The 23396-nt window shown below is 40.3% G+C and overlaps 1 protein-coding gene across 1 annotated transcript in view; it reads left to right on the top strand.

The window, feature by feature from the left end:
* The window catches only part of SIMC1 (SUMO interacting motifs containing 1), an 89935-nt gene extending 66601 nt beyond the window's left edge, over nt 1-23334 (top strand). The window contains exons 8-10 of the mRNA XM_060008352.1: nt 15472-15628; nt 15807-15891; nt 22491-23334. Coding sequence (XP_059864335.1) covers nt 15472-15628; nt 15807-15891; nt 22491-22753 — 505 coding nt within the window. The 3' untranslated portion in view covers nt 22754-23334. The remainder of the gene's footprint in view (nt 1-15471; nt 15629-15806; nt 15892-22490) is intronic.
* The last annotated feature ends 62 nt before the right edge of the window (nt 23335-23396 follow it).

Below are 23396 nucleotides of genomic sequence, written 5' to 3'. Positions count from 1 at the left end.
CCTTGTACTACCCTTTTACGGGTAACTATTCATCTTCTCCAACCCCTGGAAACCACTAGTCTGTCCAAGTAAGGTAAAACACAGTATCTGGACTAAACGCCCTCAGGCTAAAGACAAAATGAAGTGTAAGTAAATATTAAACTCTAGTTAGTAGCTTTCTTTTTCACAGAAAGTATGAGTTAACAATTCAAAAACTATCTTATGTGTATTCTAGGATTAAACAAATAAATGTATTGTGGATAATGAGAGCCAAGTTTCTCACTGTCAAAGAAGAGAGTTACACATATGAAAAGGGGAAAGGATAGAAGGAACCCTGTGGTGCTGGATTGGAATTGGAGGTATCAACATGAACTTGTGGTTTCTAATAGATATAGGAATAAATGTAGATGTGTGAGTGTGTTATATATATATATATAGTGTGTGTGTGTGTGTGAATTCATACGTCTGTTTCCTACCTTTACCCACTGAGAGAGCATAGAAACAATTACACCCTAGTAGCAGTGAGCACACCTAGTACTCAGATCTTTGTTTCTAAATACTAGTTTATACTAAAAGGAACCAGAGTTCTTTAAGGAAATGACTAATTCCAGAGCTGAGGTAAAGAAAAGTATAAAATGAGCCTAGAACATCTTGTTCCAGAAAGTGAGGAAATGTTCAAGGAATGTTCAGAGCATGTCAAAAGAAGCTTAAAGGGCTTCCACTGACTAAATCTGGGATAATTTGAGTACCAAATAAATATTGACAGTAGAACATTATAAACTGTTGTGTAAAATAAGAATCCATGATTCTAATACTGATAGGAAGGAAGAAAACGGACTCTCTTCCTTATATTAGAAAGCCAGCTAATAAATATAAGAAGAAATGATGGGGCTTCCCTGGTGGCGCAGTGGTTGAGAGTCCACCTGCCGATGCAGGGGACACGAGTTCGTGCCCTGGTCCGGGAAGATCCCACATGCCGCGGAGCGGCTGGGCCCATGAGCCATGGCCGCCGAGCCTGCGCGTCCGGAGCCTGTGCTCCGCAACGGGAGAGGCCACAACAGTGAGAGGTCCGCGTACCGCAAAAAAAAAAAAAGAAGAAGAAATGATGAATTAGGGGAAAAAATACCATTTGGAAGCCATCATAATAAGAGTAAATTCAGGTATGAGTGTGTACTAAAATTGTGAAAGTTTGTGTACTCCAAGATATTTGCATAATCTCAAAGTATATTCTCACAAGATATTAATTATGAAGTGAAAAATAATAACTTTACTGTGGAGATACTACCATAGTCAAGTGATCAAAATTAACACCAGCAATGGGACAAATTGGCATCATATGCCCCTTGATATGATACACACAACATTTTTGCAGTCCTCTTGCCAAAAAATGCATAACCTCAATCAAATCATGGGAAAACATCAGAGAAATCCCAAATGAGAAACATTCTATGAAAAAAACTGACCTGCACTTTTCCAAAATGTCAATGTCATGAAAGACAAAGCAAGATTGAGGAACTATTCCAGATCAAAGGACATTAGAAAACAGGCAACTGAATGCAATGCATAATCTGGGATTTTCTTTTGCTATTAATAGCATGATTAAGACAATTTAAAAAATCTGATTAAAGTCTATGCTTAATATAATAGTATTGCATTAAGATTAATTTTCTGATTTTTTTTATCATTGTACGTGGTTATCTTAGAGAATGTCCTTGTTTTTAGGAATTATACACTGCAAGTATTTAGGGATAAATGGGCATCATGTCTGCAACTTACTATCAAATAGTTTAGAGAAAAAAAATAGAAAGACAGAGTTAGTCAGAAGGATAAAGAAGATATGGTAAATGTCTAACACTTGGGGAATGTGAGTGAAAAATACTAAGGGTATTTGGGAATTATTTGTACTATTCTTGCAACTCTTCTCTGAGTATAAAAAATAAGTTTAAAAAAAAGGTATATTTATTGTAAACAGCATATAGTCAGATTTGCTTTTATAGGCAGCTGAAAATCCCTGCCTTTTAACTGGAGTTATTTATTCCATTTACATTTAATTTAATTATTGGTTTTATATCTGTCATCTTACTGTTTGTTTCCTATTTGTCCCTTTTGTTCTTTGTTCATTTTTGCCTCCTTTTCTGCCTTCTTTTGGATTAATCATTTTCTATTATTCCATTTTATCTTTCCTAAGTCTTTTTAACTTTTTTAAATTAAAAATTTATTTTTACATAGTTGTAGATTCTTATGTAGTTGTAAGGAATAATACAGAGAGATCACATGTACTCTTTACACAATTTTGCCCAATGGTAACATATTGCAAAACTTTAGTGCATGTATCACAACCAGGATATCAAGAATGGATTTCCCTGGTGGCGCAGTGGTTAAGAATCCACCTGCCAATGCAGGGGACACAGGTTTGAGCCCCGGTCTGGGAAGATCCCACATGCCGCAGGGAAACTAAGTCCGTGAGCCTCAACTACTGAGCCTGCACTCTAGAGCCCGTGAGCCACAACTACTGAGTCCACGTGCCGCAACTGCTGAGGCCTGTGTGCCTAGAGCCCGTGCTCCGCAACGAGAGAGCCCACCGCAATAAGAAGCCCGCACACTGCAACAAAGAGTAGCCCCCACTCACAGCAAATAGAGAAAGCCCGTGTGCAGCAACCCAATGCAGCCAAAAATAAAAATTTTTTTCAATTTTTAAAAATAAAAACAAAGAATGATAGAAGCCAAGATAGAGAACATTTCCATAGTCATAAGGATTATTCATTTTGCCCTTTTAGAACTATACCTTCCCACTGCCACCCCTTCTTAACCCTTGGCAACTACTAGTCTATTTTTCATTTTTATAGTTTTGTCATTTCAAGATATTGTATAAGTGGAATCATACAGTATGTAACCTTTGGGGATTGGCTTTTTCACTTAGCATAAATCTCTGGAGATCCATTCAGGTTGTTGTATCTATCAATAGTTGATTATTTTTTATTGCTGAATAGTATTCCATAGTGTGGATGTACCTTTGATTTTTTTTTTTTTAACAATTTACCTCCTGAAGGATATCTGTCTTGTTACCAGTTTGGGGCTATTATGAATAAAACTTCTATAAACATTCATGTACAAATTTTTGAATAAATGTAAGTCTTCATTTCTATGGAATAAGTGCCAAGGAGTGCAATTTTTGTATTATATAGTAGTTACTTATTTAATTTTTTTAAGAAACTGCCAAACTGTTTCCTTGAGTGGCTGTACGGTTTTACATTCCCCCCAGCAGTATATGAGTGATCCAGTTTCTCTGCATCCTGGCCAGCATTTGGTGTTGTTACTGTTTTTTATTTTAGCCATTCTGATAGGTGTGTAGTGGATTCTCATTATGATTTTCATCTTCATTTCTCTGATGGCTAATGAAGTTGAACATCTTTTCATGTGCTTAATACCATCTGTATAACATCTTCACTAAAATATTTTTTTCTCATGTTCTCATGTTTCTCATGTTCATGTTTGCTTTTTTACTGAGTTTGGTTTTTTTTAATAGATCTTTATTGGAATATAATTACTTCACAATACTGTGTTAGTTTCTGTTGCACAGTGAAGTGAATAGCCATATGCATACACATGTCCCCATATCCCTTCCCTCTTGAGCCTCCCTCCCATCCCCCCTCTAGGTCATCATAAAGCACCGAGACGATCTCCCTGTGCTATGCTGCTGCTTCCCACCAGCCAACTATTTTACATTTGGTAGTGTATGTATGTCAATGCTACTCGCACTTTGCCCTCCCACCCCATGTCCTAAAGTCCATTTTCTATGTCTATCTCTTTATTCCTGCCCTGCAACTAGGTTCATCAGTACCTTTTTTTTTTAGATTCCATATATATGTGTTAGCATATAGTATCTGTTTTTCTTTTTCTGACTTACTTCACTCTGTATGAGAGACTCTAGGCCCATCCACCTCACTACAAATAACTCAATTTTGTTTCTTTTTATGGCTGAGTAATATTCCATTGTGCATATGTGCCACATCTTCCTTACCCATTCATCTGTCGATGGACATTTAGGTTGGTTCCATGTCCTGGCTATTGTAAATAGTGCTGCAATGAACATTGGTACATGTCTCTTTTTGAATTATGGTTTTCTCAGGGTATATGCCCAGTAGTGGGATTGCTGGGTCATATGGTAGTTCTCTTTTTAGTTTTTTAAGGAACCTGCATACTGTTTTCCATAGTGGTTGTATCAATTTACATTCCCACCAACAGTGCAGGAGGATTCCCTTTTCACCACACCCTTTCCAGCATTTATTGTTTCTAGATTTTTTGATAATGACCATTCTGACCAGCGTGAGGTGATACCTCATTGTAGTTTATTATTATTTTTTTTTGCAGTACGCGGGCCTCTCACTGTTGTGGCCCCTCCCATTGTGGAGCACAGGCTCCGGACGCGCAGGCTCAGCAGCCATGGCTCACAGGCCCAGCCACTCCACGGCATGTGGGATCTTGCCGGACCGGGGCACGAACCCGTGTCCCCTGCATCGGCAGGTGGACTCTCAACCACTGCGCCACCAGGGAAGCCCCTCATTTTAGTTTTGATTTGCATTTCTCTAATAATTAGTGATGTTGAGCATCTTTTCATGTGCCTCTTGGCCATCTGTATGAAATGTCTATTTAGGTCTTCCACCCATTTTTTAACTGGATTGTTTGGTTTTTTTCATATTGAGCTCCATGAGCTGTTTGTATATTTTGGAGATTAATCCTTTGTTGTTTCATTTGCAAATATTATTTTCTCCCATTCTGAGGGTTGTCTTTTTGTCTTGGTTATGGTTTCCTTTGCTGTGCAAAAGCTCTTAAGTTTAAGTCCCATTTGTTTATTTTTGTTTTTATTTCTGTTACTCTAGGATATGGTTCAAAAAAGATCTTGCTGTGGTTTATGTTAAAGAGTGTTTTTCCTATGTTTTCCTCTAAGAGTTTTATAGTGTCTGGCCTTATGTTTAAGTGTTTAATCTATATGGAGTTTATTTTTGTGTATGGTGTTAGGTAGTATTCTAATTTTATTCTTTTACACGTAGCTGTCCAGTTTTCCCAGCATCACTTATTGAAGAGGATGTCTTTTCTCCATTGTATGTTCTTGCCTCCTTTGTCGTAATTAGGTGCCCATATATGCATGGGTTTATCTCTGGGCATTCTATCCTGTACCATTGATCTATATTTCTGTTTTTGTGCCAGTACCATACTGTCTTGATTACTGTAGCTTTGTAGTATAGTTTGAAGTTGGGGAGCCTGATTCCTCCAAGTCCATTTTTCTTTCTCAAGATTCCTTGGCTATTCAGAGTCTTTTGTGTTTCCATACGAATTGTAAAGTTTTTTGTTCTAATTCTGTGAAAAATGCCATTGGTAGTTTGATAGGGATTGCATTGAATCTGTAGATTGCTTTAGGTAGTATAGTCATTTTCACGATATTGATTCTTCCAATCCAAGAACATGATATATTTCTCCATCTGTTTATGTCATGTTTGATTTCTTTCGTCAGTGTTTTATAGTTTTCTGAGTGCAAGTCTTTCACCTCCTTAGGCAGGTTTATTCCTAGGTATTTTATTCTTTTTGTTGCAATGGTAAATGGGAGTGTTTTCTTAGTTTCTGTTTCTGCTTTTTGTTGGTGGTGTATAGGAATGCCAGAGATTTCTGTGCATTAATTTTGTATCCTGCAACCTTACCAAATTCATTGATTAGTTCTAGTAGTTTTCTGGTGGTATCTTTAGGATTTTCTATGTATAGCATCATGTTGTTGGCAAACAGTGACAGTTTTACTTCTTCTTTTCCAATTTGTATTCCTGTTTTTTCTTTTTCTTCTCTGATTGCTGTGGCTAGGACTTACAAAACTATGTTGAATAAGAGTGGTGAGAGTGGACATCCTTGTCTTGTTCCTGATCTTAGTGGAAATGCTTTCAGTTTTTCACCATTGAGTATGATGCTTGCTGTGGGTTTGTCATATATGGCCTTTATTATGTTGAGGTAGGTTCCCTCTATGCCCATTTTCTGGAGAGTTTTTATCATAAATGGGTGTTGAATTTTGTCAAAAGCTTTTTCTGCATCTATTGAGATGATCATATGGTTTTTATTCCTTAATTTGTTAATGTGGTGTACCATATTGATTGATTTGCGTATATTAAAGAATCCTTGCATCCCTGGGATAAATCCCACTTGATCATGGTGTATGATCCTTTTAATGTGCTGTTGGATTCTGTTTACTAGTATTTTGTTCAGGATTTTTTTTGGAAGAGTTTGAGAAGGATTCGTGTTAGCTCTTCTCTAAATGTTTGATAGAATTCGCCTGTGAAGCCATCTGGTCCTGGACTTTTGTTTGTTGGAAGATTTTAAATTACAGTTTCAATTTCATTACTTGTGATAGTTCTGTTTATATTTTCTAATTCTTCCTGGTTCAGTCTTGGAAAATTGTAACCTTTCCAAGAATGTCCGTTTCTTCATGGTTGTCCATTTTGTTGGCATATAGTTGCTTGTAGTAGTCTCTTACGATGCTTTGTATTTCTGCAGTGTCTGTTGTAACTTCTCCTTTTTCATTTCTAATTTTATTGATTTGCATCCTCTCCCTTTTTTTCTTGATGAACCTGACTAAGGGTTTATCAATTTTGTTTTTCTCAAAGAACCAGCTTTTAGTTTTATTGATCTTTGCTATTGTGTTCTTCATTTCTATTTCATTTATTTCTGCTCTCATCTTTATGATTTCTTTCCTTCTACTGACTTTGGGTTTTCTTTGTTCTTCTTTCTCTAGCTGTTTTAAGTATAGAGTTAGATTGTTTATTTGAGATTTTTCTTGTTTCTTGTAGTGAGATTGTATTGCTATAAACTTCTCTCTTAGAACTGCTTTTGCTGCATCCCATAGGTTTTCGGTTATCATGTTTTCATTGTCATTTGTTCCTATGTATTTTTTTATTTCTTCTTTGATTTCTTCAGTGATCCCTTGGTTATTTAGTAGTGCACTGCTTAGCCTCCATGTATTTGTGTTTTTTACAGTTTTTTTCCTGTGATTGATTTCCAGTCTCATGGCATGTGGTCAGAAAAGATGGTTGATATGATTTCAATTTTCTTAAATTTTCCGAGGCTTGATTTGTGACCAAAGATGTGATCTATCCTGAAGAATGTTCCATGTGCACTTGAGAAGAAAGTGTATTCTGCCACGTTTGGGTGGAATGTTCTATAAATATCAGTTAGATCTGTCTGGTCTATTGTGTCATTTAAAGTTTGTGTTTCCTTATTTATTTTCTGTTTGGATGATCTGTCCATTGGTATAACTGGGGTGTTAAAGTCCTCTACTATTATTGTGTTACTGTCGATTTCTCCTTTCATGGTTGTTAGCATTTGCCTATGTATTGAGGTGCTCCTATGCTGGGTGCATATATATTTATAATTGTTATATCTTCTTCTTGGATTGATCCTTTGATCATTATGTAGTGTCCCTCCTTGTCTGTTATAACATCTTTTTCCATCCCTTCAGTTTCAGTGTGTATATGTCCCTAGATGTGAAGTGGGTCTCTTGTAGACAGCATATATATGGGTCTTGTTTTTGTATCCATTCAGCCAGTCTGTGTCTTTTGGTTGGGGCATTTAATAATCAAGGTTATTATCGATATGTATGTTCCTATTACTATTTTCTCAACTGTTTTGGGTTTGTTTCTGTGGGTCTTTTTCTCCTCTTGTGTTTCCCGCTTGGAGAAGTTTCTTTAGCGTTTGTTGTAAAGCTGGTTTGGTGGTGCTGAATTCTCTTAGCTTTTCCTTGTCTGAAAAGCTTTTGACTTCTCCATTGAATCTGAATGAGATCCTTGCTGGGTAGAGTAATCTAGGTTGTAGGTTTTTCTCTTTCATCACTTTAAGTATATCCTGCCACTCCCTTCTGGCCTGCAGAGTTTCTGCTGAAAAATCAGCTGATAACGTTATGGGGATTCCTTTATATGTTATTTTTTGTTTTTCCCTTGCTGCTTTTAATATTTTTCTTTGAATTTAATTTTTGTTAGTTTGAATAATATGTGTCTTGGTGTGTTTTTCCTAGGGTTTATCCTGTATGGGACTCTCTTTGCTTCCTGGACTTAAGTGACTCTTTCCCATGTTATGGAAGTTTTCAACTATAATCTCTTCAGATATTTTCTCAGACCCTTTCTTTTTCTCTTCTTCTTCTGGGACCCCTATAATTCGAATGTTGGTGTGTTTAGTGTTGTCCCAGAGATCTCTGAGATTGTCTTCAATTCTTTTCATTCTTTTTTCTTTATTCTGCTCCTCGACAGTTATTTCCACCATTTTGTCTTCCAGGTTACTTACTTGTTCTTCTGCCTCAGTTATTCTGTTACTGATTCCTTCTGCTGTATTTTTTATTTCAGTTATTGTATTGTTCATCTCTGTTTGTTCTTTATTTCTTCTAGACCTTTGTTAAACATTTCTTGTATTTTCTCAGTCTGTGCCTCCATTCTGTTTCCGAGATTCTGAATCATCATTACTATCATTACTTTGAATTCTTTTTCAGGTAGATTGCCTATTTCCTCTTCATATTTTTGGTCTTGTAGGTTTTTACCTTGCTCCTCCATCTGTGACATATTATTTTGCCATCTCATTTTTTTTAATTTTTTTATGAGTGGGACTGTGTTCTTGTCTTACTGGTTGTTTGGCCTGAGGCTTCCAACACTGGGGTTTGTAGGCTACTGGGTAGAGCTGGGTCTTGGTGCTAAGATGAGGAACTCCGTGAGACCTCATTCCAATGAAAATTCCCTGGGGTCTAAGGTTCTCTGTTAGTCCAGTGGTTCGGACTCAGAACTCCCACCGCAGGAGCTTCGTCCTTACCCTGGCAGGCTCATGAACCAAGATCCCACAAGCTGCCTGGGGTGGCAAAAAAATAAAATACAATAACAAAGTAAAAAATAAAATTAGACTAGGAAACTAACAGATATGTTAGGAAGAATATAAAAATAAAAATATAGATGAATCAACAACCGGAAGGTACAACAGTACCACAGTAGTAAAAAAGAGGAGGGAAAAAAAAGGGGGGTGGGGGAGGAGGCTTTGGCTGCAGAGGGCAGGGCCTAAGCAAGGGTGAGGTTTGGGTAGTGGGTGGGGCTAATGCTCAGGACCCACAGGGCTGGAACAGGCCCTGGGGGCTGTGGGGGATGGGGCTTAGGCTCAAGGAACAGAAGGGGCCCAGGCGTGCCCCCCACTCCTGGTCTGAGAGGGCAGGGGACTTCACCTGGGAGCCCAGCAGGCTTCCTGGGCTCAAGTGGGTGGGACAAACGCCCTCCTCTCCTCTCCTGCTCTTCCAGTCTGGGAGGGCCCCTCCCCCCTGCCCCTCCTGATCTCCCCTCCTCCCTCCTATGCCCTCAAGGACCTACATAGCCTGGAGGGGTCTTTGGAGGGCAGGTGACAGGCCTGGGATCTCAGCAGGCTCCCCATACCGAGTGAGAGGGGCAATCGCCCTCCGCTCATCCCCCACTCCTCCCAGATGGCTCCTCCCAACTGCCTCTCCTGATCTCCCTGCCTCCCTCCTATGCCCCCAGGACCCATGCAGCCTGGATGGGGCTTTGGAGGGGGGGTACAGGCCTGGGAGCTCAGCAGGCTCCCTGGCCCAGGCGGGCCAGGCAATCGCCCTCCCTCCTCTCCTGCTCTTCCTGGAGAGTTCCTCCCGCCTGCCTCTCCTGATCTCCCTGGCCTCAGGGATGCCGATCCTGTCTGGCTTCCACTTCTCCTCCCCCATCAGTCCCCCTACATCCTACCGGTTCACTTTGGGGTACCTCCCATCTCCTTGGGCATCAGAGTCCCCCACCAGCGGCCGGCAGGCGCCCTAGTTGCAGGGAAAAGCTAACTCCACGTCTTCCCACATCTCCATCTTGACTCTGCTCTCCTACTGTTGACTTTTAAGAGTCTTTATATATTCTAGATACAATCCTTTTTCAGATCTGTAGTTTGCAAATATTTTCTCCCATTCTGTAGTTTGTCTTTTCATCCTCTTTAACAAGGTCTTTCAAAAAGCAAGCTTTAAATTTTAATGAAGTCCAGCTTATCAGCTTTTTCTTTTAAGGAAAAAGCTTTTGTGCCAAAGATTCCTTAGGATTGTCTGTGTAGACCATCATTTCATCTGCAAATAGGGAAAGTTTTATTTCTTTTTTTCCAATCAGTATGCCTTTTATTGCCTTACTGCACTGGCTAGAACTTCCAGTACTATGTTGAATAGCAGTGATGAAAGCAGACACCTTTGTTCATGATCTAGGGGAAAGCATTCAGTTCATTAATTATTGATTAATTAAAATATGAGTTCAGGGCTTCCCTGGTGGCGCAGTGGTTGAGAGTCCACCTGCCAATGCAGGGGACACAGGTTCATGCCCCGGTCCGGGAAGATCCCACATGCTGCGGAGCGGCTAGGCCCGTGAGCCATGGCCACTGAGCCTGCGCGTCCGGAGCCTGTGCTCCGCCACGGGAGAGGCCACAACAGTGAGAGGCCCGCGTACCGCAAAAATATATATATATATGAGTTCACCATTAATTATGATGCCAGCTATAAGTTTTTTTGTAGATATTCATTAATAAGTTGAAGAAGTTCCCTTCTATTCCTAGTTTTCTCAGTTTTTATCATGAGCAGGTATTGAATTTTATCACATGCTTTTTCAGCAAATGTTTTACTTTTTTTAATGGTTGCTCTTGGAATTACAATATGCATTCTTAACTTACTAGAGTCTGCCTTGAATTAATATTATATCATAACATGTAATGTAAGAACCTTATAACTGTGTATTTCCATTTACCCCACTCCCATCCTCTGTGCTATTGTTGTCATACATTTTACTCCAGGATGGGATCATATTTTTGCTTTAAACATTTAGTTGTTTTTAAAAAAATTTCAGAGATATGGGAGGGAAAGTCTTTATACTACCTAACTGTGATATTATGACCTATAATTAGAAATATATATATTTGATCTTCATCCTGTTCCTGGCACAGAGCTCTTTTGGAGTTTTATAAGTGATAAGAGTGATCAAGTTATCTTTGTTATGTTAGTGAGGGGTCTTTCAGAAAGTATTTGGTGACCTAAGGATAGGAGCTGGTTGCCAGGGGAACCATGTAATTAGAGAGTTGGGACTCCAACCCTCCACTACCAGCCCTCCCCCCACCCCACCCCCACGTCTTGGGAATGGGCAGGGGCTGAAGGTTGAGTTCAATTACCAATGGCCAATGATTTAATCAGTCATGCCTATCTAATGCAGCTTCCTTGAAAACCCAAAAGGCCTGGGTTCAGAGAGCTTCCAGGTTGGTAAACAGGTGGAGATGCCTGTAGAGTGATGTACCCAGAGAGCATGGAAGGGCCTCACCCTTTCCCCATACCTTATGCATCTCTCCCATTTGGCTGTTCTTGAGTTATATCCTTTTATAATAAACTGGTAATCTAGTAAGTAAAGTGTTTCTCTGAGTTCTGTGAGCCACTGTAACAAATTAATCAAACCTAAGATGGGTTTCTGGGAACCTTCGATCTATAGCTAAGTGGTTCAGAAGCACACAGGTCAACAACCTGGACTTTCCAATTGGCACCTGAAGAGAGAGTGGGAGGGCAGTCTTGTAGGATTGAGCCCTTAACCTGTGGGATCTGACACTATGGTAAATAGTGTCAGAATTGAGTTAATTGCTTAGTGGTGCTGAAATAAAACACACATCAGATCCACATAGCTACCATTTTGGGTGCTCTTCTTTCTTTGTTGAAGATCCAAGTTCCATTTGGTATCATTTCTCTTCCACCTAAAGAACTTAACTTCTTTTAACATTTTTTGTAGTGCAGGTCTACCATAACGAATTCTCTCAGCTTTTGTTTATCTGGAAATGTTTTTATTTTACCTTCATATATGAATGGTGTTTTTACTTGATATGAGTTCTAGATTGATAGATATTTTTAATTTATTTTAAAGATGTTCCATTTTCTTCTGGCTTGCTGATGAGAAGTCATTAGAATTTCTTACTTTTGTTCCCTTATATGCCATGTGTCTTTGTTCTCTGGCTGCTTTTTTTTGTTTTCAGCAATTTGATTATTATAACTAGGTGTGGTTTCCTTTATGTTTATCCTGCTTGGGGTTTATTGAGATTCTGGAATCTGTGAGTTGATACTTTTGATCAATTTTTGAAATATCTTGGCCATTATTTTTTGCCCCAAACTTTCATCTTCTGGGAATTCAAGTACATATACATTAAGCTGTATGACACTGTTCCACAGAACACTGAGGATCTGGTGTTTTCTACTGTTGTTGTTTTGTTTTATTTTGTTTTGACTTGTCTTTTTTTTTTCTCTTTTTCACTTTGGATAGACTTCATGCTCCTGATCTTTTCTTTTGTGGTGCCCAATTGTTGTTAAGCCTATCCAGTGATTTTTTTTTTTTTCAGGTATTGTGTTTTTCAGCTCTAGAGTCTCCATTTGGTTCATTGTTATAGTGTCCATTTCTCTTTGCTAAGTGTCCCCATCTAATCACTGATTATATATATCTTGGTTAGTTGGTCGGCTGGTTGGTTGGTTGGTTGGTTAATTTTGAACATATTTATAATAGCTGTTCTAAAGTCCTTGTCTACTAATTCCAACATCTGTATCAACTCTTAGCCTGTTTCTATGGACATTTTGCTCCTGGTTATGAATCACATTTTCCTGCTTTTTCCCCTGTCTAATAATTTTTTATTGTGTGCTGAACATTATGAATGCCACATTGTTGAGAGTCTGAAATTTGCTGACTTCCTTTAAAGAGTATTGAGTTTCATTCTTGCAGACAGTGATTTACTGGCAGATTAGCTTTCTCCTTTTAAGCCTTGTTTCTAGGATTTGTAAGGGTGTTCTAAATCAACCCTTCTTAAGATACTAGTCTTGTAGCTTAGTCTTTCTGGGGTTGCACCTGAATGCCCAACATGTTCAATGAGATCTCTCCTCTAGCTCGTTGAAACCCCATGTCTTTCAGCACTGGGTACTCTCCCAAATTCCCAGTCAGCTCATAGCTCCTCACTAGCTGTTCTCTCCCAGGCTTTTGGATCTTCTCCCTGTCCGTGTGCCAAGGGGGCCCCTTACACATATTTCTTGAGCTCCCTCTTCTTTGACACAAATTCCAGCCACCTCAGCTCTACTGAACTCCAGTCTCTGTTTGCTCTGCCCAACAAGCCCACTGCTTTCTGCTTGGGACCAACACTTTCCTCTGCCTTAGTTAGAAAGTGCCCCCAGCAAGAAATCTGGGGTAAACATGGGGTTCACCACCTTTGTTTCCCTTCTCTCAAGAATAATAGTCATTTGTAGTAGCTTGTCCAATGCCTGAAAATAGTTATTTCATATATTTTGTACAGGTTTATAATTATTGATAACAGGAGAGTAAATCCAATATCAGCTATACTTATTAAGGCTGGATCTGGATGTTAGCCTTCCTCTGTATCTTGTTTTTAAATTTTGAATTTGAATTGCTATAGATAATTGTACCTCCATTTCCTACTATGTCCAATACATTAAAATTACTTTCTTGTCCCTTGGATATTTCTGGGTTTGCCATCTTGGGTTATAAAATCAGGACAAATGCAGGCCCTGGAATAAAAATTGGAAGAGAAAATACAGTTTGAAATAAAAAGTTACTAAATAGGAAAACTGTCTTGTGAAAGTAATAGGCCAAATACAGAGTAGAAATTAAACTTTAAAAGAATTGGGGGAATATCTTATAAATGTAATAATTTGGAGTCCTTTGTATTAAAAAAGAAAATTTGTCAGAGGAGGTATAGAATCGTACTTAAAAAAAAAACACACATTAAAGAGATAAAATGGGGCTTCCCTGGTGGCACAGTGGTTAAGAATCCACCTGCCAATGCAGGGGACACGGGTTCGAGCCCCGGTCCGGGAAGATCCCACATGCCGCAGAGCAACTAAGCCCATGTGCCACAACTACTGAGGCTGCGCTCTAGAGCCCGTGAGCCACAACTACTGAGCCTGCGTGCCACAACTACTGAAGCCCACGTGCTACAACTACTGAAGCCCGTGTGCCCAGAGCCCGTGCTCTGCAGCAAGAGAAGCCACCGCGATGAAAAGCCCGCGCGCTGCAAAGAAGAGTAGCCTACGCTCGCCGCAACTAGAGAAAGCTCACGCACAGCAACGAAGACCCAACACAGCCATAAATAAATAAATATTTTTTTTTAAAAAAGAGAGATAAAATGGATTTTCACAAATATTACAGACTTTTTAAAACTTTTGAATGGTAAGAAGCAAAGGTTTTAAAGTATTTATTCTGCTTTTTTACCCTTGCTTTTACACAAATAATACCTGTGCCTGGTGGAACAGCAACGGGAAAGGGGAAAAAAGAAAATAAAAATGAATAGATACTTTGTTATTTATCATTTTTATAAGTGACAGTGGCACAAAGAGCACCCTATTTTTCCAGATGTTGCAAAACTGCAAAGGGGCAGTTGTAGAAGAAAGAACTCTGAGATCTAGAGCTAGCTCTGTTGCTGCCATCTCCTTATCTGCTCATGAGCCGTCTATTCCTCAGAATTGCTATGACAAGCAGACCTGGCAAGAACCACCAAACAAACCTTCAGGCAAAAACCTTCAGGCAGTCCAGAGATTCACCCTGTGCATCTGAGATTCATAACTTTTTTTTTTTTGGTAGCTGACATTGCTTTTAGAACAATGAGTTTGATTCACCTTTCTGAAGCACAGCCCCCGTTTTACAGCTGTCCTGCTCAGAAGCCTCTGAATGTGCTCCAACCCACCCTCGCTGGCCAAGCCCTGCCCTGCACAGAGTGACAAAGTCAAGGGCCAGAGTCCCTCTGGGACTCTTAAGTCCTAGACTTGAAATTTAACAAGGCTGCAGTGCCCCAGCTATGACTTTTACTTCTTTGTTTTTACCCATGTTTATCCCTGCACTGAAATGCCTCCTGCCTCGGGCCTTCTTTACTCCTAGACCACTGTCAGCAGTGTCACCTCCTCCATACAAAGGCTGCTTCCAGCCCCTTGACCAAATGTGCTCTCTTCTCTGTGTCTCTAGAGCGCCACAGGCACATCGCATACGTGTACACTTGCCCTGCGCTTTATGTAGGTTTCCTGTTGCATACTTCTTGCCCCTCTTCAACTATCAGCTTTTTGAGAACAATATCCTCTTTTATTTCTCTTATTATTCCTTGTTTCTGCCAAACAGTACCTGGCACATTATGGCCATTCAGAAATATGTAATCTCATGATTAATTCTCTTGGTTACAGTATGATATAATTCTTCTTAACGTGTCCTAAACTAGTCTTTTTCAAATATCAAAGACTTTCCCTCCTTCTGACAGTTGCGAATTTATGAACAAATCCATTTCTGCCCTGTCCACAAGCTTTGTGATTTTGTAGGCCTTCACTGTATTCCTTCTTAGCCTTCTCTGGATTAGGGCAAAGGTTAGAGCATTCAGGGAGAATTGTGGTGTATGTTCCGTGAAACAATAATTGTGATGGTGAACTCTCTCTATCTCTTCTCCACACAGAGAGATGTTCTTTACTACCATGGAGAGCCACCTTCTGCGCTGCAAAGTGCTGGAAATCATATTCCTCCACAGCTGTGAGACACCCACCCGCCTGCCCTTGTCTCTGGCCCAGGCCCTCTATTTTCTGAACAATTCCACATCACTGCTCAAGTGTCAGGTACATTTTTCCCTATTTCAGTTCCAGGCCTAGAACACCTTTTCCTTAATCCTTGATTAAGTAAATTATGTAAAAGTGTTTTACACTTTTTTACATTATGTAAAAGTGACTTGAAAACTGTACAAAACCTCTAACTGAGGAAGGCATTTATCACCAATTGCTTTTACTATCTCTGCAGTCGGATAAAACCCAGTGGCAGACATGGGATGAACTGGTTGAGCATCTACAGTTTCTGTTATCCAGTTACCAACATGTTTTAAGAGGTATGGAGCATTTGGTCACAAACCAGATGGTGTGGGAGTCTCACAGTGGACATTATTATGAATTAAAGTTACATAAGGGACTCTAATTTGTTAGCTTCAGTAAACCATTGTTCCTTGGTGTAACTGTGAGGAACAAGGAAGGACATAGCCAGAATCACTGCTGTGAAACAGAAGAATTCACATAGTATTTTTGTTATGGCAGATACTACAGTGGTCCTCACAGTTATTAGGCTGTGCAGGTAAACAAAAGTCATCCTAACATGAGAAGGATTTAGTAATGACCTGATTTGGCCCTGGCATCTTTCCGTGGCCTATCACTGCAGCGTCTTTGTTGGGTGGATTGCTCACTGACTCGGACATTATAAATATCCATCAATATGATGCAAATACAGAGCAAATCAGTGGCAAAGTAAAAATGTACATCTTGCAAAAGTTGTAAGACACTCCTAAGTCTGTGAAAGTGACTCTGCTCTAGTCACAGGCAAAGCCAGTGATCCGTGAGGATCTGGAAAAGTTAGACTAATTAACACTCAGGGGGCAAATATTGACAAGGATAATGATGGAATAGCTGCTTCAAATAAGAATGATTTGATTAGCCAAGGATTAATGTGGTCCCTGGGGAAACTAATGTAATTATTAATTACATAAGGAAAGATAGTAAGTTTTCAGGGGAGAAAACTGACATGCCTCTTGATGTGATACCCTGAGAAGGACACCTCATCACTTATGTAGTGTTCTTGCCAAAAATTCATGACCTGAATCTAATCAGAAGGAAGCATCAGACAAACCCAGATTGAAGGGCTTTTACAAAGTAGCTGGCCTGTACTTTCAAAAGTCACAATGTCTTAAAAACAAAGAAAGACTGAAGAACTGTTCCAGATTAAAAACAAACTAAAGCACATGAATATTAAACATAAAACATGATCCTGGATGGGATCCTGAACCAGGAAAAAAGAAGTTATAATGTGCATTATTGGGACAATTGGTAAATTTTAAGTAGATTATATAATAGTATTGTGTTAATATTAAGTTTCATTTTTTTTTAATAATTATCCTGGCTTATGAAAGTAAATACCCTTGGTCTTAGGAAATCCATTCTCAAGTATTGAGGGGTACAATGTCCAACTTATTCTCCATCAGTAAGGGGGGAAAATGCATACACACACACACACACACACACACACACACACACATACATACATATATACACAATTTACCTGCCATGATCATATTGAGGTTGATTTTAGCTCAGTAATGGCACTTGGGAAGATAAGATGGTCCTTACACCCTCTTGGGCCTGGAATTGAGGAAGCTGTTACAGAAACATTTTAAAAAGCACTGGATTTAAGACAGAAGGTCTGGGTTTAAATCCCAACTCCATCACCTACTCTGCATTGGGCAGCTAACTTTATGTCTCTAGACCTCAGTTTCTTCCTTCTATAGAACGGGGATGGTAATACATAACTTGCCAAGACTGATTGCTAATGGGCGTGAGATAAAAGTAGAAAGCGCTCAGTCAAGTGTTAGCTGCCTGTCATCTGGCCAGGAGGGTCTTCTCTGTTTCAGGCGCCTGTAACTAAAACATAAGAGAGAGCATTGTCAAGGCCACGACATGTAGTTGTGTGGTTTGTGCATTTTTTAACACGCTCAAAGAAAGGTATGTGTCCTTCTCAGAACAAAGCCCCAAAGGCAAATTCCATGCCTCATGGAGGTTCATGTAATTGTTTCTTTTGGAGATCTAGCTGAAAGTTTAATATTAAAGCAGCTCGGTTTTGCTTAAAGTTCACCTTTAACACTTCTTGTTCATTTCTGTTTTGCGTCCCAGGGAATACACCTGGGTCATGGGCAATAGTAATTTAAGATGGACATGGGATCTACTTTTATTACAGAATATTCTTCTGCCTTGAATAAAGGAGAGGAAGGCCTCAGACCAGTGTATATTGACCAAGAATAAACGGGGTGTGTTCCAATGCTATTTTATCCTTAACGTCGTTTCCAGCTTCTTTGGAGACCAGGAGTTAAGAAGGAGAAAAAAATATTTAGAACCAGTAGTTTGAAAACAGAGTCCTACAAAGAACTACAAAGAACACAGCTGAATGGTTCCCTGAAATGGTCAGTGTCCTTGTCAGTAGGCATTTTACTGTGAGGGCTCCTTAGTCATCTCTGTCCTCTTCAAGTGGGCTGAGGACATTGTTGAGTGCGTTTTGAGGTCGGCCGGAGTTGTCCAGCTCCAAGGGCAGGGGAAGAAGGGAAGAGGTTGGGGAGCCTAAGCTCTCCCTGTGTTTATGGGAACCTCTTAGCATGGAGGAAGAGAGGAAGGCAGCATAGGTAAATGCACATGCACTGGCTTATCTAACCCAGTACCCCTGTGAAGGTGAGTACCACCCGCCTTTCACAGATGGGAAAACAAAGGCTGAGAGGAAAGTAAATGCAGAGCCAGGTCTGTTGCCAAAGTCTGTATATGGTGAAAGCACACTGGAAGGAACTAATTTTCTATGAAATCACTGGGTGAGATTAGAAGGTGAGATTCTAAGGAATTTCCGACCCCCCACTTTCTAAACTCTCTATACATGGTTAAAATACTTTTGTATCTACCCTTGATCCTGGGGAGAAGTATATCTTGAAGCCCCACATCTTGTAAATGTTTCTGTAGAGGGCAGAGTAGCCCCACTGAGAGGTGGATGCTGGGCTGTTGGCTGAGCTCACATTCTCTGGCTGAGAGAATCAATCCCCCACACCCCAGTTTCACAACTATGCAACTCAAGTCAGCCTCGGCAAAATTATGAATTGCCATAATGCCATGAGTTTTCCTGATGCTTATGAATAATTAGAACCTCATATTTTGAAACTATGAATTCTAGGAATTTAAACATATAGTATTTAAACGAATGAAATGCATGCTTTTCCTGAATTCCGCTCTGCTGGACCATTTAGGGCGATGCGGAAGTCAGACACCTGTTCACTCCAAGGAGAGTCTCACATACAGCCTTCCTGCAAGGAGCCCTGTCCACAGAGGGGAGAAAAGCAGACTCAGACAAGATCAGTTAAGTTCATACATTCATCCAGGCAACAGTATTTACTGAATGCCTCCTCTGTACCTGGCTCACTGGGAAAACTTCAATGAATGAGACCAACATGGCCCCTGCCCTCCTAGAGCTTAACTGTCTAGTAAAGAGATTGACCCTAAACAAACCACCACACAAGTAACATATAATTGCGATGAAAATAAATGCTGTGAAGGAAAGTACAAGTGCACAAAACAGGACTTACACTGTTTATGGAGGAACCCAGGAAGGCCTCCCTGAAGAAGTGATACTTGGGCTGAGATATGAAGTACCAGTGTTAGCCAAGCGAATAGGGAGGGAAAAGTTTCCCAGAAAGAAGAAACAGCATGTCCAAGGGCCTTGAGACAAGAAGTTGCTTAATGAGTCCAAGCAACATAGAGCAAACTGGTGGGACTAGGATACAGTGAGCAAGGGGGTAATAGCACGAAATGAGACCACGGTACCAGACAGGAGCAGGTGTGAAGGGCCCTCCTGTTAGGGAGTTCGTGTTAAGGAATTTCACCTTGATTCCAGAGTGAAGGGAACCCATCAAAGTGGTTTTAAGTAAGGTCACTCTGCCTGATGTGTGATAAATAGTTTGGCTGAGGACCAGAAAGGTCAGGGGAGGGATAATGGTGACAAGGGTGTGGGTGGTGCAGTGGGGGAGGCAGTGACGGATCAGAAGCACTTTGAAGATCAGTGTGACAGGTCATGGGTGACCAAGGCTGAAGGATGTCGCCCAGTACTGACGTGGAGATAAATGGAAGATCTGCAGAGAAGATAAAGAGCTCAGTGTGACTGTTAGATTGGAGATTCCTGTAGTGACGATGATTATGATAAAATAATAGTAGCTGATCCTAGTGTTGATTCAGGAACTAATAATACTACCAGCCAGAATATCTTGAGCCAGGCCTTGTGCCAAATAAACCCTTTACATAAATCACCTCACACAATAATCACAAGAACCTCCGATGTAAGAACTCTCCTCTACTGAAGCATAAAATCCAAGGCCTTGCCAACTGGACCAGAATGGTTCAAGTCCACTGGCCAAGACTTCCTCCCCTTGGATGGTGGTTAGGTGGGCACTGCCAACCTTTGCTTCTTTGAATTTCCTGTATTAATAAATTCCAAATTCTTCTTGCTCCTAACCCACATGTTCCCTATATCCCACTCTATTCAGCCAATTCTATCTTTTCAAAGTCATTTTAATTTTTTTCAGAGTAGTACATGCTTTGTTTAAGAAAATCAAATTCTACTCAAAGGCTTTTGTCCCCTGTGACCATTCTCCTCCAGTAGCAGAGTGAAATAGAGCACATTTCCCTGCTTAAAACCCTCCAGATACTTGCCTTTGCTTTCAGAGGCCAAACTCCACATTGTTCTGTGGCCCAGCCTGCCTGCCAGTCTCCTCTAGTCCTGCTCTCCTTCTTACTACCCGGATCTTACCTCCAGTTCTTGAAACAAGCTCTTCCTGCATCATGGCATTTGCACTTGTTCTCTCTATCTGGACTGCTTTTCCCCTAGACCTTTGCATGCTTACCTCCTTCTCATCCTTTGGGACTCAGCTAAGAGGCCCTCCCTGACTAGAGTGAGCTGCTTCCCTCGTTTCCCCAGTGTTCCTCTTCATCACAGCACCTGATTTATTTATTGGGTTGCACTCACCAAAACTATAATTGTTTTTGTTGGCTTGTTCACTGTCAGGCACTGTCACTGCAGCTAGAATGTCAGTCCATGAAGGCTGGGCCCAAGGCTCTGATCCCACTGCATCCCCGAATTCTAGCCCAGTTCCACAGACAGAGTAGGTGCTCACTGTAAATGTTTGTTGATTGAATGTTGAAAGGGCCCTGTAATGACATCTCAAGGCAGCTTCACCTCCTATGTTTCCAGACTTTTTGGATACTCTACAGTGTATTTATTGTACTTTCTTTTCAGTTTATCCTGTTTCCCAAATTTCTGGACACTGTAGTTCAGTCCTTCTAATAACCCTGTTAATGAAGGCGCCACTACCCCCATTTTATAAATGAGATAGAGAAAATGATACTGTTGTGGCCTCTGGCGCACCTGGGAGTCAGAAGGGCTGCAGGGCTCTTCTCACTTCATTTGCCTTATATGTAACCTTGAGCTCCTTTCCCTCAATTCCACACACTTCCAGAACCTTGTTGGGACTGAGTTATGGATTTGGGATGAGATACCTTTAGACCTTTGTACTTTCCCCCAGTATTTTATTTTTGGACTTACAGAAAAGTTTAAAGCATAGTACGATGCACACCCATATAAACTTTACCTTGATTCATAAGCTGTTAACATTTTGCCACATTTGGTTTATCTGTTAATCCATCTATATGCTTTTTTCTTTTTCTTGCTGAACCAGTTAAGAGTAAGTTGCACTGTCATAATCCTTCATGCTTAAATACTTCAGCTTAAGAATACGAATATTCCCCTACATAACAACTATTCATCATCCCACTTATTTTATCCTTGATTTAATATTATCTAATATGTGCCGATAATATCCTTTATAGGTGTTCAGTTTTGCTTTTGGCCAGGATTCAGTCAAACAGCACACATTGTACTTGGTTGTTATGCTCTTCAGTCTCCTGTCATCTAACACAGCTCCCAGCCTTTACTTGTCTCTCGTAATATGTACATTTTTGAAGAGTCCAGGGCACTTATTTTGTAGAATGCCCCACAATTGGGGTTGCCTAGTTATTCTCTGGTGACCAGCAAGAACATGGAAGAGATGAGGATGTACATCCCTTTCCCAGTGCATGACGTCAGAGGCAGAGACTTGAGCCCAGCCCTCATGGACTGACATTCTAGCTGCAGTGACAGTGCCTGACAGTGAACAAGCCAACAAAAACAATTATAGTTTTGGTGAGTGCAACCCAATAAATAAATCAGGTGCTGTGATGAAGAGGAACACTGGGGAAATGAGGGAAGCAGCTCACTCTAGTCAGGGAGGGCCTCTTAGCTGAGTCCCAAAGGATGAGAAGGAGGTAAGCATGCAAAGGTCTAGGGGAAAAGCAGTCCAGATAGAACAAGTGCAAATGCCATGATGCAGGAAGAGTTTGTTTCAAGAACTGGAGGTAAGATCCGGGTAGTAAGAAGGAGAGCAGGACTAGAGGAGACTGGCAGGCAGGCTGGGCCACAGAACAATGTGGAGTTTGGCCTCTGAAAGCAAAGGCAAGTATCTGGAGGGTTTTAAGCAGGGAAATGTGCTCTATTTCACTCTGCTGCTGGAGGAGAATGGTCACAGGGGACAAAAGCCTTTGAGTAGAATTTGATTTTCTTAAACAAAGCATGTACTACTCTGAAAAAAATTAAAATGACTTTGAAATACATTTTTTAATATGTAAAACTTGAGGTCCAAAGAGGACCAAGAACAAAGGACTGGAAATGGAGGTACCACAAGTACTCACATGCCCTTTGACTTGTATCCTAGTAACTCATCAAGTCTTTGCCTAGACCCTACCTACCAAAATTGGACTTCATCTTCCCAAGTCATAAAGGAATAAAAAGCAGTTCAGAACAGTTCCGCTAAACTTTTCCCTCTTGCAGAGCACTTACGGAGTTCAGTGATCGATCGAAAAGACTTAATAATCAAAAGGATTAAGCCCAAGCCCCAGCAAGGAGATGACATCACAGTGGTGGACGTGGAGAAACAGATCGAGGCCTTCCGCAGCCGCCTGGTCCAGATGCTGGGGGAGCCGCTCGTTCCGCAGCTCCAAGACAAGGTGCACCTGTTGAAGCTCCTGCTTTTCTATGCCGCAGACCTGAACCCTGACGCAGACGCCTCTCCACAGGCCTGGAGCAGACCCTGAGGTCCTTCTAAGCACTGAACGCCAAGAATACCTCCTGAACTCCATCTCAAATTACTTGGAAGTTCTAAAAGTATAAAAAGTAGTTTAAAATCTTATAGGACCAAACCTATCTTATTTATCTGTAGGCTATAATAACTTTCTGTTTAGTAAATATCTTTTTTTTATAATCCTATCCTAGCCTGTTCTCAGATATGGCTTAAATATATAAGGTGTATATATTTTTTAATAAATTATTTATCTATACTTTTTTTGAAACAGGTAATACTATATGCACTGTATGTTTAACATTTCAAGATGTGAAAAAAGAATCCGTGTGCTGAACAAATTCTAGACATCAATGTTATGTCATTCAAGGTACTGACAACCTGTTTCGAAAGAGAAAGACATATTTGTTTCTCCCTAATGGAAAACAAACATCCTATATTGGACCTGTGATATTGCCTATGAACTTGACTTTGTGGCCAGTCTGTCAAGATCTAATGCAATGAAAGGGGTAAAAACAAAAGGATTGAGTGTGTTACAAAAAATCTGATGTTAAAAGCATACAATAAAAAAGCAATGGTTTTTCAAAATACCAAGTTTATCATGCTTCGGTTTCATGACTGCAAGCAGGCAGAATGGAATAACTACTCTTAACAGAACC

The sequence above is a fragment of the Delphinus delphis genome, chromosome 3 (assembly GCF_949987515.2).
Source record: "Delphinus delphis chromosome 3, mDelDel1.2, whole genome shotgun sequence".
Taxonomy (NCBI): domain Eukaryota; kingdom Metazoa; phylum Chordata; class Mammalia; order Artiodactyla; family Delphinidae; genus Delphinus; species Delphinus delphis.
The sequence above is the reverse complement of the archived record's forward strand: the minus strand, read 5'-3'. Positions and strand labels throughout refer to the sequence as shown.